Below are 16,903 nucleotides of genomic sequence, written 5' to 3' on the forward strand. Positions count from 1 at the left end.
TGTTTGGACAGCCATACTGAATCCTTATAGATGTATCGTTGCTGCTAATAAATACAGATTTATATTTAGTCCTGAACGTGTCCGTTACTTAAATATGTGACGCGGACTCTAATTGTTCGCCGATGTAGCTACGCAACAAAAACTCACAGGGTCCCTCATGGATTCGCCTAAGTCGACCCGAAAGCGAAGACCATCTTCTTCTTTTTCTTCTCAGTCAATATACTGATCCTCGGCCGCACCCTCCGAAAGCTTCGTGCACCTAACGTGGTTTTACACTGCCTCCAGGATTTGAGACATTGCAAACTTTCTGCCCCTCATCTAGTTTTGCACTGTCTCCGTGATCGGCCCACCTTTGACCAAGCGACGACGTGTGTGATGACGTCATCGTGTGACGTCGCGTTATGTGGCGTCATAGTGACGTTATGACGTCACAATTTTTGCTATTTGTGACGTTATATGGTGACGTTATCACGTGATGATTTTTTGCATGATTGGTGTGGACGCCGACTGTTTTTTTCGCATTTGATGAGGCATCTAAGGCTTTCGCCTTAAAACCACACCCTCGAAAGGACCGGCGTCTCGATATCCTTTTTAGACTAAGATGTGTTTTCAGGTCTTCATAGAGTCACGTTGCACTGATGCGCTCTTTGTTCACCGCACCATTACCTACACATTGTCACCATCTACTGGCGCTATTTGACTTACTCAAAACACCACATATCGTCATCATCACCACTTACTAATGTTAAATCACCTCTCGCAACTCATACTGTTACATGATACTGCCACACGTCGACTGAACGACCAACTTCTACCCATATTCCGCAACTGTCTGAGTGACATTTCTGACCGGACCTAAATGATTTTTTGTGAGCAAATGTTTTGTCGAATCAGAGTGACCACATCTGTTCTTAGCAAAGAGTGACTAGCTCTTTAAAGGCGAGCGGAACAAAATGAAAATCCAGAATTTGTTCGAAAGCACTACAAGCGAACAATTTAATCGAAAAAAGTTCACAGACCTTATTAGCATAAAATATTTGTTAGCTAACATGTAAAAAAAGGGAAATTGCTGAATGGGGAATGTCGGTGGAGCCATCAACATTACCTGCTCAACTATTGACCGCAACAGTGCTTTTGGATTAACAGTTGTGGTGAAAGTTCAGTTTAGTCCCACAATTTTTGGGCGATCTTTATCGAACTAAAATATACGCTTCAGTCAGGGTCGCTATAGGCATTTGGCGAAGGTCTGTTCTCACGTATGAGAGAAGTTTAAATATGGGGTGATTGAAAGCTTTCAAGCGTCAGCAAGCCAAAGAAATACTTACTTTTTGCATACTGGGTGATAATTTTAAACAGAAACATAATTTTTTCCTAACAGTACGTCTAGAATTCTGTAATTATGAACTCCCTCAGCATGGTGGACACAAGATGGTGATGTAACCGCCGCAGTCCGATGCCAAATCGCCAATGGAGAGCGATCGACCACCCCTGAAAGGCGTTGATACCGGGTTTGAATCGAGGACCATGACAAATTTCTCGTACACTAGAAAGTTTTCTTTCAGAGAAAGCTGACCGAGTTTCCTTCGTGGTGCCATGCTACAAAATAAGTGAACGGCAATTCTTTTTCCAATATCGGAACAAACAGGTCGTGTCTCTTTCCAACGGCTGGATAGGGGCCTACCTAGTAGGCACCCCTGCCTATCTTCTCAGGACCTCAATAAAGTTGTTTACTACTACTACTGCTACTACAATTCTTTTTGTTTTTTTTTGTTTTATGTCATCAGGCCTGGGCAGCACATCGCGACAAGACATCTTCGCCACGAAACGAAGACTCACTTGCCTGCGAAGTGACATTATCCGGAGTCGTCGGCTTGTATCACAGCCCGGTACGACAAAAGGCGACAAAAGAGCACTTCCACAACTTTGTGCGACTTCACGGTGATTTATGAAACAGCGCTAAAAAAGAGAAGGACTAAGATAGAGGCGGACATGACAGCCGTGGATCTGTTAACCAATATTCCTTCAGAAGCAATGTTAGGGATGAGAGTGGCGCAATTTGTCTACAAATTACAGAACACTCAACGGGTTTAGCCACACCTAACTCGCCCAAATGCCAGTTCTACAAATTACTGCCTTGAGACATATCTAATAAGCGCAAAAAAGGAATCTGGACAGGGCAGTGGAAGAGACATAACCCAGGGCTGAATGTTGGTACGTTTCGCCAGGTTTCTGCGCACCATGTGGCATATGCGATGTTCCAAAAGTAAATTTTCCATTGGGGTCAACGCTGGGTCCTGGTTGTTTCTTTGACTTGACCGTCGGCCTTTTTCTTTTTTTTGTGCGCGACTTAGATATGTCTCGAGTCAGGATTCAGAAGCACACGTGTAATATATACTATTTCAATCCCACTTATCTCACACACTACGTATCTAATAGACTAAAAAAAATCATAAAACACTGTCGTTCTGTCACACGTTCGGTAGCGCAGACGCACGTGTGAAGAACGTTAACAATCAGCAAAAAAAGAGAACAGAACTCGTGAAATCAGCTACCATGACAATATTTTCAAGTAGAAAGGAAGACCATTTTGTTTTCCAAAAGGTGCATCGAAGGTTGGTTCATGCATGGGACGTCCTGCTTCTGGATATGGAAAGCTTAGACTGTCTGTCAGCGCCCACGATCTCGACGTGTGCATCCAGTTGATAAAGACAATGTCTATCACCAGAAAGCGTGCTGTAATATGAAGCCGAAGTTGCTTGTTTTCTGCGATGTTGCAGTACGTACGGTAATATGTAACGTGTGAATAAATACCTACGATGTTTCCTCTGTACATCGATCTCTCTACATTTGCGTTTCTCTTCGCTTTAATAGGAGAAGGTTTTTTCCATCTTCAGTACTTCGACAGCAACATTTTGCTTAACAGCCGCATCTTAACGGTACTTAATTATGGGGCAGAAAACTGAAGAGGGTTCACCTTAAATTGAGGACGACGCAGTGAATCATGGAAAACAAATCATTAGGTGTAACATTAAGGAACAAGAAGAGAGCAGAATGGGTAAGGGAACAAACGGGTGTTAAGGACATTTTCTTCGTTCAGTGAACTGGGAGCGCAGAAAAAGACACAAAGGACGAAGCGAGGAACCACATAAGACGCTTCGAGGCTCCTCGCTTCGTCCTTTGTGTCTTTTTCTGCGCTCCCAGTTCACTGAACGAAGAAAATGAATTACCAAATGGCCCGCCTTTCGATCCTCCTGCAATGTTAAGGACATCTTAGTCGAAATTGAGAAAAATAAATGGGCATGGGCACGGCATGTAGCGCGTAGGCAAGATAACCGCTGGTCATTAAGAGTAACAGACTAGATTCCATGAGAAGGGAAGCGGGCCAGGGAGAGGCAGAAAGTTACGTGGACAGGTGAGATTAAGTTTGCGGAGACAACGCGGCTGCAGGAAACACAGGACCGGGTTAATCGGAGGAACATGGAAGAGGCCTTCGCCCTGCCGTGGACGGAGTCAGGCTTACGATGACAATGATGAATATTACAATTGAGGTTGACAGTGAGCTTTCACCAAATAGAAATTGCAGCTTCGCCCGAAGGCAAAGCATAGATTGAACTTGACGTCGTGGACATAGCTTCTCGTAACGCTGAAATCAAAGCATGGTGGTCCCAGTGAAGTTAGCGTTTCATATCATTATGCTCATATATCCATTTGGCCTTGAGAGAGTTTTCACCGGATAATCCCTCTTATCGGTTTTTTTATGCGTGCAAGACGCGCCTGTCGTGTTTCTCGCTTACGCAGACTCTCGACGCACCAGTAACCTAACATGGCGGCCATTATGACGTCAGTGCAAATTATGCATTGATATGGCGTTGCGCTGAAGGCGTCTTAGAACGATCGCGAGGTGAGGAGCGCCGCCAGCGGCGTTGCGGTCTTCGGTAGGTTGATAAACCAACACTAAGACCCAGACAAGATATCTCTCAAACACCTTACTTGTAGCAAAACTAACAACGCATCTCTAGAGCACCAACCCTATGCACGTGGGTTTCGCCTGTGCCGTCGATAGCTGAACGGCCTGGCGGCACCGCCGCCATGCCAACGCCGGCAGCAGTAACGCGATTTGAGCGTCGATGTATGATTACCATCGCTATAAATGGATGCACATTCCAAGCGTAAAGCTCTTACAAGTGCGCGGGTACATTGCACCACACGATGCAAATCAGCAGTCGTAGATGCAAACGGCCAAACCTCCTCGCAACAAACAGATGCCCACATTCTTACACGTATACGATGACTCACACGCATACACACACGTGCGACCAAATACCCGCTCATTCATACAGCACAGCTTTTCATGCTAGTGCCCTAGAGGGAAATCTGGCGCTAGTGTATATGGGAGCAGCAACGCACGGCGCTTCAGCCAGCATGCGAATAGTGGGTAGTACATGGGTTTGCCTGAACTTCGTTCTTTCGGCTTCGTGTGGAACCGCGATAGCTCAGCAGTCCAATTTAACCACCTTGACCCTTTTAGACTGAAAAATTCCAATTAGCTCACAAGGTTCAGAACGAGCCATTCTTTTATCCGAAACAAAAGCCGAAACGCAACAATAAAAACGGAGCCACAGGTGTGTTCGAAGCCACAAGAACAAAGGCTCGGCAAATCCATGTACTTCCCATAATGTGGCTGAACGATCCTTCAAGTAAATATTGTAAGAAACCCTACGATTCAAACGCGTACACGCACATACACATGTTCTTCTCGCGCATGCACACGCACACATAAACGAACATACACGCGCGCAAGCTCGCACCCACTCAAACACATCAACCAGCACTCATCTTCCAGTGTAAGCTCACACACCCGCTCCTACACTCAGGTAGACAACAGAAATACTTGTAGCGTTTCTTTTTTCTCAAAGAGCCAAACGCTATTTCACTGAAACTGAGAAAAACGTACTTTTTTGCTACTGCCAATATGGTCGGGCCTGCTCCAAAAATGTTTTGCCAGTATGTTCCTGTCCCCCAAATAAGTCAAATCTGTTGTCTTGCGGCTAAAATCTATATAGCCCACGATCGTCGGTATTCAGGAGTAAAGTTTGTACTTGGCTCTTATAGATTGGAACATTTCATTTGGGCTTGAAGTAGCCCTTAAAAGAAGTCTAAAACGATTCGAATGTACGGTATAGCAATATTTTTCGATAAAATTAACATCATCCTTGTGCTTCTGTCGGTGCCGTCCACCGTCGCATGCACGTAATGGCCACGACTAGACTTGAAGAGCAAGCGGTCCTTCCTGGCAAAAGGCGCACTATTCTGGATTGTCGGCAGCGTTTTCTTGTTCTTGGCATCTATTGAAGGCATTGAAAAGCGCTCCAGCTCTTCTTATTCGGAGCTCGTTTTATGCCGTGCCGCTTCGGATAACTTCTTCATCTTCAAGGAATAGATCGGTGCCCAATATCTTCATTTCATGTATCTTTTATTTCAAATATATCGTGTTCGAGCGAAAGAAGGACATGATACTGCAGCGCTTAACTTGAAAAGAAACGCTAAGAGGCAAAAAGAAGCAAGAAAGTTGGCCTCTTGCTCTTTATATTCCAGTTTTGCCCTACAACATCATGTCCATCAGTAAGTGCCAAATCGCCCTGGAAAAACTAATTGTGTAACGTAAACACGATAGCAAAGCAACGAGGACACAAATAAAACAGATTGTATGAGACCATGTTGGTGGTTTTGGTCACGATTGTTTACGCAGCGCTGGTTTGATGAATGTGGCTCAGTTTGATTGAAACAGGTGCAGCTTTTGGCTCATTTTTGATGCGAAACTGCATATTTCAGTTCACGTTACAATCAGGAATGACCCCATTTTGGTTCCAACTGTTTTAGAAGTTGAAGATACTTAGGCGCGCTTTACGCTCCCATGAAATTTAGCCCAGTTTCTGTTTCTGCATTTGGCTCTTTTTGAAAAAAAAAGTAACGCCAGACTTGTTTTGGTGACTTCTTTCTCAGTGCATTACAGCATGAGATTCAGAGGCGCGTGTCACGTTCGTAGGCAGATACCGGAATAGTTAATGACCCAAAGTCAACAGACCTTACTCAATGCTAATGCAGCAAAAGGCGTTAGTCGTTAAACTTTTTCACTTGTTTCCCGCATTACAAGATTTCACTATCGGATTCGCATCTCTGAATCTTTCCAGGATTCTCGTTGAGGAGAACGGGGCGAGTGAAGTGTTTAGCAAGAGCTGGTAAAATAAGCAGCCCTACTGTACGCTAGGGGAAGCAAAATGAGCCGTTAAAATATCTTTTAATCATTCGAAACCAAGCTCGGGTGCAGAAAGCGTGACTTATCTCGCGTTTGCCGCAACTCGCGCACATGGATCACGTTCGGCGGGCGGCGAAGATGGACTTCAGGAGCCACCCATGTTAACTCTTGAATGCCCTTTCTCCCCCCTTCCTCGAAATAAAGTTTTGTAGTTCTTCGTTCGAGTGCAGAGTGCAGGTGCAATACAGTCCTGTTTACGACCGCCGCTTATCGGTATTTTTTCTCGCGCCTTATTTGCAACTGCACCACGTGGACCCGCTGTAAAATGTAAATATGACAGTAAAATAGCGGAATGCGGTTTGTGCCGTCTTCGGGTATAAAAGGAGTCTGTCTCGACGACAGGAGACACGCTACTCTCCAAATCCCTTCAGCAGCGCCTCTCTTGGGTCTACAACTCAGTCGTGATACCGTCATGAACACATTTGTAAGTATACAGCGATGTTCTTCCTTTAGTGCAGTGTCCGTAGCTCGACTATTTCATGCCTTGGGCGTACTGTTCTCTTCTTTTTATATTGAAATTAATAAATGACGATACCTCGTACTCTCGACCTGTTTCGGGCCCCACTTCGTTATAGAGCTTGGGCAGGTACGAAGTAAAGAGACAGTCCCTTGTACATCGCACGTCCTAGTTCAAATGAAGAACTTGAGTTCAGTATAGTTCTTACAATCCGTAGGGGCAGCCACCGTCCCATTAGCCCAATGGCTGTCAAGGCAAGTGGAGCGGAGACTAGTCATGTATGGTGTGAGGTGGTTCCCGCACGCATTCCTAGCAGCATTACTGCTGCCAAAGACTTGTATGGTGACTCTGTTGTGCGCAGAAGGGCTTATAATCTCACTATTATGCATCCTGCTTTTGCTAACAGTAATTTTAAGAGCAGGCACTTAGATGCGGTGTTCTTATTATCATGCCTCAACGTCTGTTTGCCAGCTGCAAACGACAAAGCTCTGATGACATAATTATTTGATCTCTTCAAATTTGCAAAAGTATGACCTCGACAGCGGAAGCAAGACAGGGTATCTGAAGATCTCTATGGGATCCTTACTAATATTATCATGATTATCGCAAAAAAAAGTCATTCAAGGATGTTTTTAAACGAACTTCCCAGGCACCATTAACCTATAACTTATCACACCTCAGACCCTGATCGTCGCTTGCCTCCTGGTGGCCGGAGCCCACTGCGGCGCCGTCTTCACCTACGGCGTTCCAGCTGCCGTTCCCGTGGTCCACCAGCCCGTGGTGTACCAGGCCGCGGTCAGGGCTCCCGTGGTGGCCCAGCACAAGGAGCTGGTGCACGTGCCTCACCACGAGTACGGATACGCCGTCGAGCAGAGCAAGGTGGTCCAGCCAAAGTCCACCGTCGTCCACCACGACCCACTCACCGGGTGAGCTTACGCTTCTTCAGCCTTCCTGCTGAAACATATACACCGTACCAAGAAGTGTTTTCGACAATGAAAGGAAGCAAAAGCTGTGTTTGTTTTAGATTTATGATTCGTGAAAATAACGAATACCAATATCCAACGCACTGTTGAGCAAGTGGAATTGAGTCCGCATTCCCACCGAAGTCGCTAGAGCTGCGAAAGCTGCTTAAAAGAGAACCAGAGGGCCGATAAATTTCATGTAGAATAAGATCACGAGACCATACAAAATACACAGACGTGTATTTCGTATGCTATGCGGGAACAGCAGAACGCGTACATAAGCGCTACACAATTTCTTGGTCTTTTTGGGAATTCCATCGCCATTGTGCTGCTTGAAGAACGATTTCGAAAATAATGACACTTATAAACTCATAATGACGACAATTACAATGTAACGAGAGTGCTACGTCCAACGATAATGTCGCAAGTGAGCTTAGCTGCTGAGACAGTATTTTCGTTCTTGTCATGGCGATGTTTTATGCGGCGTGATACATATGTCATTCTCTTCCTCTCGAGTAGCCTTCCCTACCAGCAGACCGACTACCACCACGCCCCAGTGTTGACCGGAGCGCGCACCTACGTCCACCACAGCCGCCTCGGATACGTTGCCGAGCGTACCAAGACCTACGTCCTCTGAACATGACGCGCTCTTCGTAATGCCACAGCTGTATTCCATATGGCCAGTTGGTTTACCAACCAAGCTGGATCCCATATCGTTACGTTGTTGTCCTTGTTAATAAATCGAGAATGTTTTGTTTTCAACGTGTCGAGTACATGTCGTGAAGGCGAAAGCCTCACATGGCTTACCGGTCAAAAATCCTGCGTCTTCGTGAACATGACCAGGATTTGGAGACATATGCACGTACCGCCATCTTTCGTCGGTGACTGCGGTGGCCTGCCGTAACTGAATGGGAAGTAGGCGAAAAAAATTCTATCTGACAAAAAAAGTTAGTTGTCAAAAACAACTCTCGGTTCTATACAGTAGAGACTTATTTGAAAATTCTGTTAAAATTACAGTGTCGCACCACAAACCGCGTGACTTCCGGGAGTGTTTAAAATTTTACAATGGGGCCCCATGCGTTTCTAATGGGTGGTGTTCAATTCTCCTGGGAAGCCACACGCTTTGTAGTGCAAAACTGCAGTTTTACCAAAACGTTCCAGTAGGTCTCTACTGTATAGCACCCCGAGTCGTTTCTGATAGCTTGCTTTTTTCAACAGATATGATTTTTTTTTCGCCCATTTCCCATTCAGTTATGGCAGGATGCCGTTGCTACCACCAAGAGATGGCGCCACGCACAAATGTCCCCAAATCCTGGGAATGCGCGAATGGCACCAAAGGTCTTGAGACGTTAAATGCTGTTATACGCACGAAACAGAGCCACAAGATGGAGCGAAATGAAAGAACACAGACCACTGCTCTGGTTGTTTCGTCCCGTCTTACAGCGCTGTTTCCTGCATATAATCATGAACCAAACAGCCCAAATGCGTACCCTTCTGCAGTTAAATAGTGTTATAATGAGTCCATTTGACTAGATGTACAAATTAAGGTCAATTAAGGTTTTTTATATATTAATCAACGTACATCGAAGCAAATCAAGTGAGTTAAGTGTGAATGTAACAATGAATAAATGAAAAAAAAAAAACAAGTGAGCAGGTTGTGTCGCTGGAGGCAACGTTTTGGCAAGTGGTCTTGTTCCGTCGTCAGCAACTGTTGTTGCTCTCATGGCGAAGACAAGACCATTGTCGAAACGATGGCTCCAGCAACACCACCTGCTCAGTTGTTTTTTTTTTCATCCCTTCGAGCATCCATCATCCCCTGAACTTCTGTTTTTTTATGAATCAAATAACTTAAGCGTGAACGAATAGCGAATCAAGTGACTTGGGCGTGAATCGAGAATGCATCAAGAGATTTAAGTGTGAATCGACGGAAATTTAAGTGAATCAAGAGTGAAACGACATACGCGAAAGTGAATCAAGAGGGATTCAAGTGAATTATGAACACTTCGCAAAACATTTCCTTTCGCTCGTGATCTCTTCACGGTTTGCTTTAGGGACCCGGTGACTGTCTCGGCACCAAGGTTTTGACGACTCGCAGAAGCCACTAAAGCTTTGCTAGATGCACGACTGCCACGTGACTATAGCTTCGACTGTAGTGAAGTACTGCAGATAAAATTCTCGTTGGTCACTCGTGAGGCATACAATACACGGCCAAGCATCGATTGACGGCTCCCTCACCGATATCCCGTTTTATAATGTGCTCTTCATAATGAAAGACCAGAACGCAAGACACGCGTTGGGCGCATTTGTTGATATGCACCGCGGTTGCAACATCATAGTCCCGGCGAAATATTGGATATGGATCTCTCCTTCAAGGTCTGCGGTATGGGGCCTGCTACACTCAAACACAAGCTCTCGGAATGTGAAGCGAGTACTAAAGGCATTCATTCGGAGGTTCTCTCAACCAGGTGGGCCGATGCTCCGCACAGCTCAGAGCTCGGCGACCAAATCTGGGCCGTCCAGCAGGCTCGCGAAGCGGAGGTTAGCAAGGCCTGGACGTCACAATGTGTGAGACCTAAGTCCGCGTCATCAAACTGCAAGACACTCAATAGGTTTTTACCAACCAAGCAATCTCTCAAAGAAACGCGCCCGAATGACAGTTAAGGATACTCAAATATAACCCTGAAAAAAAAAAAAAGCTGAAACCTTTCGTGCCAATGAGACTTCAGAAATCTGCTTCTTTGTAAGCAAAACCATAAAATGTCGACGCGGAAAACATCCACAAGAAATGCAGAAAACCCTGACAGAAGAAATTGGCCACACGCCAAGCGCCTCTGTGTGCGCGTTCTGGTAATTTATTCTTTTTAATGAGAGTTTCTCACCGCATCTCACAAACAATACTAAAACGATTCGCTCGTAAAATATTTTCCGTAACATTTCTCGAAATCAGTCTCGATATGGCTCAATCTCTTAGGGGCGAAGCACATCAGTGTCTGGGCTTGTCGGCGGTGCGTCATCGTCTGCTGTCGACGCGTGCATCGTCGTGACATATTTGCTTGCATGCATCGTCGTATCCTGTCAATTTGCTTGAGCCCAAGAGAGGGCGCCACCGCCTCAGCACTCGCCATGTGGCGAGAGAGAGCGAACGGCGCGCGTTGACTATGGAAACGCTCTTTCGGCGATGAACAGTGAACTACCAGCTAGCAAGGAACGAGAACCCGCCCTCGCCCGCGAGAGACAACGCCGACGCAGGCAGCGTCTGCTAGCGAGTTTCTTTGAAAAACCGACTTCTCGGGCTTCTAAGCTAAGCTAAGCTACACACAACCTTACAAGAGTTAGTCGTTACCTTTAAGCGCCTTCCATTTACCTGAAAGCGGTAAAAGAATCTTTCTTTACTCTGAGACAACTTAAAAAAACACGCTTTCTGTTTCGGTGTTAGAGAGTGATAATCGAAGTGATCGGAGATTTCTTGGGGTACAACGCTTGCTGCTGCTATCGCAATGTTAAAACCAACCGAGAAGGCGAATATATAGGGACTGGATCTTGACCTGCAATGTAGTGCCGCTGGGAGATTTCTCTTCCGCGTAGTTGAACAATAAAGATTCGCAGCGTGCACGTTAACTAAAAGCGGACTGCGGGCCTCTGTGTCTAATCTTTCTGCTGTCTTTCATTGCCCATTGGCAGTGATTTTGCTGTGGGAAACACCGGCGCACACTAAATGATTCGCCCCTCCACAGGTTTCACGTTAGTGGTGCTGAAACAACCTTCCCTACATGCTTCGCCCCTCTGCGTTTTTTATTCTTTTTTCAGAAGCGTGGAACAACACTGGGCGTTTTTGTTGACAGCAGCTTTGCCTTTCAATGAGCAGAAACAGAATCGGAATACTTGTGATGATTAAAAAGGTTACAGGATGTTGATATGCAGAATGAAGACTTCTGTTCTTCGTCTTGTTTTTTTTTTTTCTTCCGAGTCTAGACAATTTCAGCGAGACTTACAGCACCCCAACTGTACAGACATCTGGCTCGCGGAATACTAAAATACACATCATATCGTTTCACGGTTTCGAAAATGACAGAAAAGCTCGAACGGCACTAAATTCAAGACACGTTTTTACATTTCTGTTGATGAAAGTCATCTCAAAAAGCTGTGGTGTCGTTTTACCTCATGTAAACCCGTATATAAACAACATTCCTTGCGTGTCAAACATGCCGCCCACGAGAGGTACGCTTCCTTCAGTACTACAACAGATACAACGCCTTATTCAACAGAGCAAAACACGGCCGTCTCTGAGAACTATCGACGCCTTTTTTTCCGGGAAACCAGTTCAAAGGAGCCGAGTGGTAGCGATATGTCGGAAAACGATTGATCTCATATTGCAAAACCAGCTTGCTTTCCGTGAAAATCCTGCCCGTACGCCGCGCCCAACAACTGCAACAAAGTAACTTGCGAAACTGCATCGCTGACTTCAAATAAGCCGGGGATTAACCGGATCACCGAGATCGAAGATTGGGCGAGTTCGTATGGCTGCTTCTGTGACGGACCGGGTACTTCTATGGCAGGTCGTATCAGAAACCGTACATGAAGCTTTATATATGGACCGTATATACAGGGTGTCCCAGCTATCACGCAGCACGATTTAAAAAAAGAATAACGGCGTTACGCGAAGCAACGTACTGCATATTGTTTCTAGTACACTGGAGTAGCCACTGCTATTTTTTTTCGTTAATGAGGTTTAATTAATTAGTCATAATTATATTTGTAACTCGACAAGTACTCACCTAATTGTTAAAATGTCAATGAGGTGTACGTAGGCATGTTCAAAGGACACCTAACTGCGCAATTTTTAACAGCGTACTAATTACATGCTCATTTTTTCCGGGCTGATAAAGAGAGCCCGCGAAATATAAAAAAATAACACGTGACTACGCTCCCACCCGCAATGAAAACCAGCACCCTCAAATAAGCTTACTGCAAACAACCGCTTTGCCTGTTATCCGTGGCCAGAGACAGCGTTCCGCATTTTGGCAAGGGTACAGGTCGGGCGCCAACGATATGCGTGCAATTTCGCTGGGATTCGTTCCGTTCGATAGTACGCCACAATCATCATCCATATCTCACGGCCGACTGTTCTCACTGACAACGCGGCAGGTGTCCTGATCACGGCCTTACTCTGTAAAACCAAGCGGTGCGTTTCTTAGGCCGGGGAGTGGCAGATAGGGCGATGCTTTTTTTTTTCTTTCTGCATTTTTCTATTGATACTGTCTACCTCATAAGGAGCCTGTTTCAGGGCGCTGGTTCCCGACGCGCGCAACAGTCTAGTCACGTGTCACTTTTCATATTTCGCGGGCTTTCCTGAACAACCGGAAAAAATGAGGGCGCAATTAGCACGTTGTTGAAAGTAGCGCAGTTAGATGCCATTTGAACATGCCTACATACGCCTCATTGACATTTTGACAATTAGCTGAATACTTGTCGAGTTACAAATATAATTATGACTAATTAACTAAACCTCATTCACGAAAAAATAGCAGCGGCTACTCCAGTGTGCTAGGAACAATATGCAGCACGTTTGCTTCGCGTAACGCCGTTCCTTCTTTTTAAATCGTGCTGCGTGATAGCTGGGACACCCTGTATAAGACGGGCCGTACGCCGATGCTGCTGTCCTTTATTTCGTGAATTATTTGAGGCTTCCTTTCTAGCTGCACAGAAGAAATGACTATTGCGTTCGTGCGCACTGGTGTGCCACGAGTCAAACAATCTTGTGCTTTGAATTCTATTCGTTAATTTAATAGGCAACTACGTGGTTCACGTGATCACGTGGTTCATTCTAGTTTTAACGATGAAGTACATTCTTTTATGTATACAGGGGCGTTGTTTCTAAATAAAACTTTCACTTGCCAGTAGCGTTTTGTCCTGTTCTCTTCAAAAATATCCGTTCCTTCTAGCGCTTCACCATCATAAAGGCAAAAAAGCCTGATATGTCTCAGGGGTCCAAATATCCCCGAGTTTTCATTGCGGAGAAGTTTAAGAAACTGCCTTGTCGTCGTCTCATGTCTCGCGTTGGCGTCACGCAGGTCCCACGTTTGATAGACACAAGCGCGCGCTTGCCAGTGAACGCCAGAGTCGCCGAAGGGCTAATTCGTCTGTCCGAGTCAGCGAAGCGACAGCGAAACGCCAGCGCCGGGAGTTCGACGCACTGTGCTCGGAGCAGCGAACAGTAGAAAAGCTGTAGAAAGGGGACCATAGAACAAAAAATACATAATCACAAAACAAATCTGATAATCGCAAGGAAAGATCAAAAAAGGAGATAAAATACCATATAATCACACGAAAAGCACAGAAAGAAACTGAAAAGAGCAGGAAAGGGCAGATAAACACAAAAAAGAACACAAAGTAACAGAAAACGGCAGATAAACACGACATAGACACCGGGGAAACACAAAAAGGCGAATCAGCGCTCTGCTGTTCGTACAGCTTTCACTTGGGGTGGAAATGGCTCAGAATTTTTTTATTGCGGAGTTCTCCGGCGTCGGCGTGAACACGAATGGTATCACAAGTCACGTGAACAAACGGTAGCGTCACGGGATGAGCCACACATATTCGACCGAGAACGCCCAAGTAATTTCCCAAGTGCCTCGTGAAAGCATAGGCTGTCGCATATTGCAAATCAGTTCTGCGGAATAACGATAGCACAGGCTGTCGCCTGTGCTATCGTTAGCCAAAGGGGTTGTCAATATTTTGTCTTTCCTGTCGAAGTCGTAACTGCGTCATTTTGACTAATACAAGAAGACCTTCTCAACTGCCACGCGCCTGCAGAGCTTCCGTCCTCTTAACGCGTACGAGAACCCTTGCATCTGCTCCTCCTAGCCAAATCATATTCCCGAAAGTATTTCAGACCCAGCTTTAAAGGGCCCCGAAACAACATGTGCAAATATTCTCTCATTGAGTTTCCTGTCTTTTAGGCACAATTCGTGAAGCCAGCAGTCTGTTGACGTGACGTCATGAGGGAATACGTTCTTTATTTGTCAATATACGAGGGTTATCAGTCGTAAATTGCCATCTAACCAGCTTTGCCATGCAGTCCCACACCCGTTCTGCATTGTCCCTTACGCCTATCCTGCGCGATCAACTGATTTCTCTTCGTTTTGCGAGCTTTCGGCTGCGCAAGCATATATAACAGCGTATAGCCGAAAACCACGAAATCCTGATAGGCTCAACGCTTAGTGTTCACATTGTCCACGCGTTCTGTGAAGAAATAAGCGGCGAAGAGGAGATGGAGCCATTAGAAAAGATAGGGAAGACGAGAAAGAAACCACTCTCTCGTCTTTTAACTCGGAGTGGTTTAGGGGCCCTTTGAAAAATAATTTCGCCATAGCACCTGCTACCATCAAGAGCTCTTAGTGTCGACGTTGAAAGACGAAAACGTAGGCACAGACTTGTCTTACGGGGACTATACCAGACGGGCATAAGACAAAGATGTTTCGGGATCTCACCGGATCAAAATGTAATTTTCGTGTAAGCAACGCGGCTTGCATATGAATGCGGACGTACTGAAACGCGAGGGCGTCATGGAGGACTAACAAGCTGTGTATACATTAAACTGGCACGTTCCTCGCTTCACGTTTATGTGGGCGAGATTTGTGCGCTCTGAGCACGTGCTACAAATAGGGCAGAACGAATGAAGAAAAAAAACGAAGAGTGAAATATACATCATTATGCCCCAGAAGCCGCGATGTTCTTCACATGAAGGCATTTTCGACGTTTCAGATTTAATTCCGGAATGCCGACAGGACGAATTAACATAGATCCACCACTGAATATTCACCATACTTGCAATTTGTGATTTAAAAAGCAGCATCCAGATAGGGTGAACTAAATATCGTTGTTAGAGGCCCTTGTCCTGCAGTGGACACTGTTAGAATATGCTCAGAATGATGACGGTGGTGATGATAATAAAGAGGATGAGGATGTGATGGTGATCCTAATAGCATACCCCGAAGTCAAAAGAGATCTCATCAAAACGCAAGGAGCCGGATGCGTAAAAACTGACCCATCTCCCTACAAACGTTCTATCGGGAAAGATGCTTCTATACTAAATTGGATGCCACCTGAAAGACCTCATACACTTCTGAAACTCTTATAAGTTTATTTCCTGCGCTGCTCAACGATCTTATCTCGCCTAACGATATTCAATGTGGGGGTTCTGCTGAAACATCCTGCCGCGTTAACTGAATTCACCGTGTAACTCCTTAATTGCATTCTCAACGATATTTGTAAGTAATTCGTGCGGACTCGTTCTGAGAGACAGATGAAACTAGACAATGTGTCAAGTGCAAAGCTCAAGAACCTGATACCGGGACAGACAACAGACAGAGCAATTACGAAACGACATATTTTATTCGGTGTATAATTGCTTTCGCATGATATATTGATATATCGCTGATATAGTGATATATCACTATATTTATAATTGCAACAGCACGGATCAATAAGGCTCACTGCTTAGTTCCTTTTATCGAGATATGAATGTGAATATGAAATCCCATCCTTCGCTGGCCCTCTGATTATGCTTGTCCTGTGTGATAATCTCGGAGTGCATAAACCCATAGTCCAGATTCCAATATATCACTATTGAAAATTTGCGTGTCTGCGCCTCCTCTTTTGTCTTTCTCAGTGAAACGTTTATTGCACTAAACAGTTTGAAAGAATGTGACACCAAAACGTTTGAAAAAGTAACCCTTTCAGAAGCACACTAGTTGTGCTCGTCCGAACTTTGTCATGAAAGCATCCTGCTTGATATGTGGACTCTATTTTTGTCACCCTCCCAGCCCCAATCGCGACTTCGGGCTCTGTCAAATGTTTTCTTGTCTTCAGAACTTCAAAACTGTAACCAGTGCGAAGCACACCGGTTTCTCCAAAACGTTGCCATCGATTGAAGCTTCTTGGTAACTGTCGTTCTTTTTCTCACTTAGCCTGGAAGCCTGTCTTGCCTTCTGTCTGCCAAATGTTCTCACGCTAAATGCTAGGTAAGATGTACCAAGAGTATCGAAAGTGTAATCCTTGGAAAGCCCACTACTTATGTTCACCGATATATGCTTGCCATCGAAGCATCTAGCTCGGCAACTGTACTTTTCTGTTACCCTCTGCGACAATATTTTTTTTTATGATTAC

At 45.2% G+C, this 16,903-nt stretch overlaps 1 protein-coding gene across 1 annotated transcript in view; it reads right to left on the minus strand.

Annotated features, from left to right (window-relative positions):
• Positions 1-7,615: 7,615 nt before the first annotated feature.
• LOC119399894 (ubiquitin domain-containing protein UBFD1-like) overlaps positions 7,616-16,903 on the minus strand; it is a 48,084-nt gene continuing 38,796 nt past the window's right edge. The window contains exon 9 of the mRNA XM_037666778.2: positions 7,616-7,727. Within this exon, the coding sequence (XP_037522706.2) occupies positions 7,716-7,727 (12 nt within the window). The 3' untranslated portion in view covers positions 7,616-7,715. The remainder of the gene's footprint in view (positions 7,728-16,903) is intronic.

Source organism: Rhipicephalus sanguineus, chromosome 7, assembly GCF_013339695.2.
Source record: "Rhipicephalus sanguineus isolate Rsan-2018 chromosome 7, BIME_Rsan_1.4, whole genome shotgun sequence".
Taxonomy (NCBI): domain Eukaryota; kingdom Metazoa; phylum Arthropoda; class Arachnida; order Ixodida; family Ixodidae; genus Rhipicephalus; species Rhipicephalus sanguineus.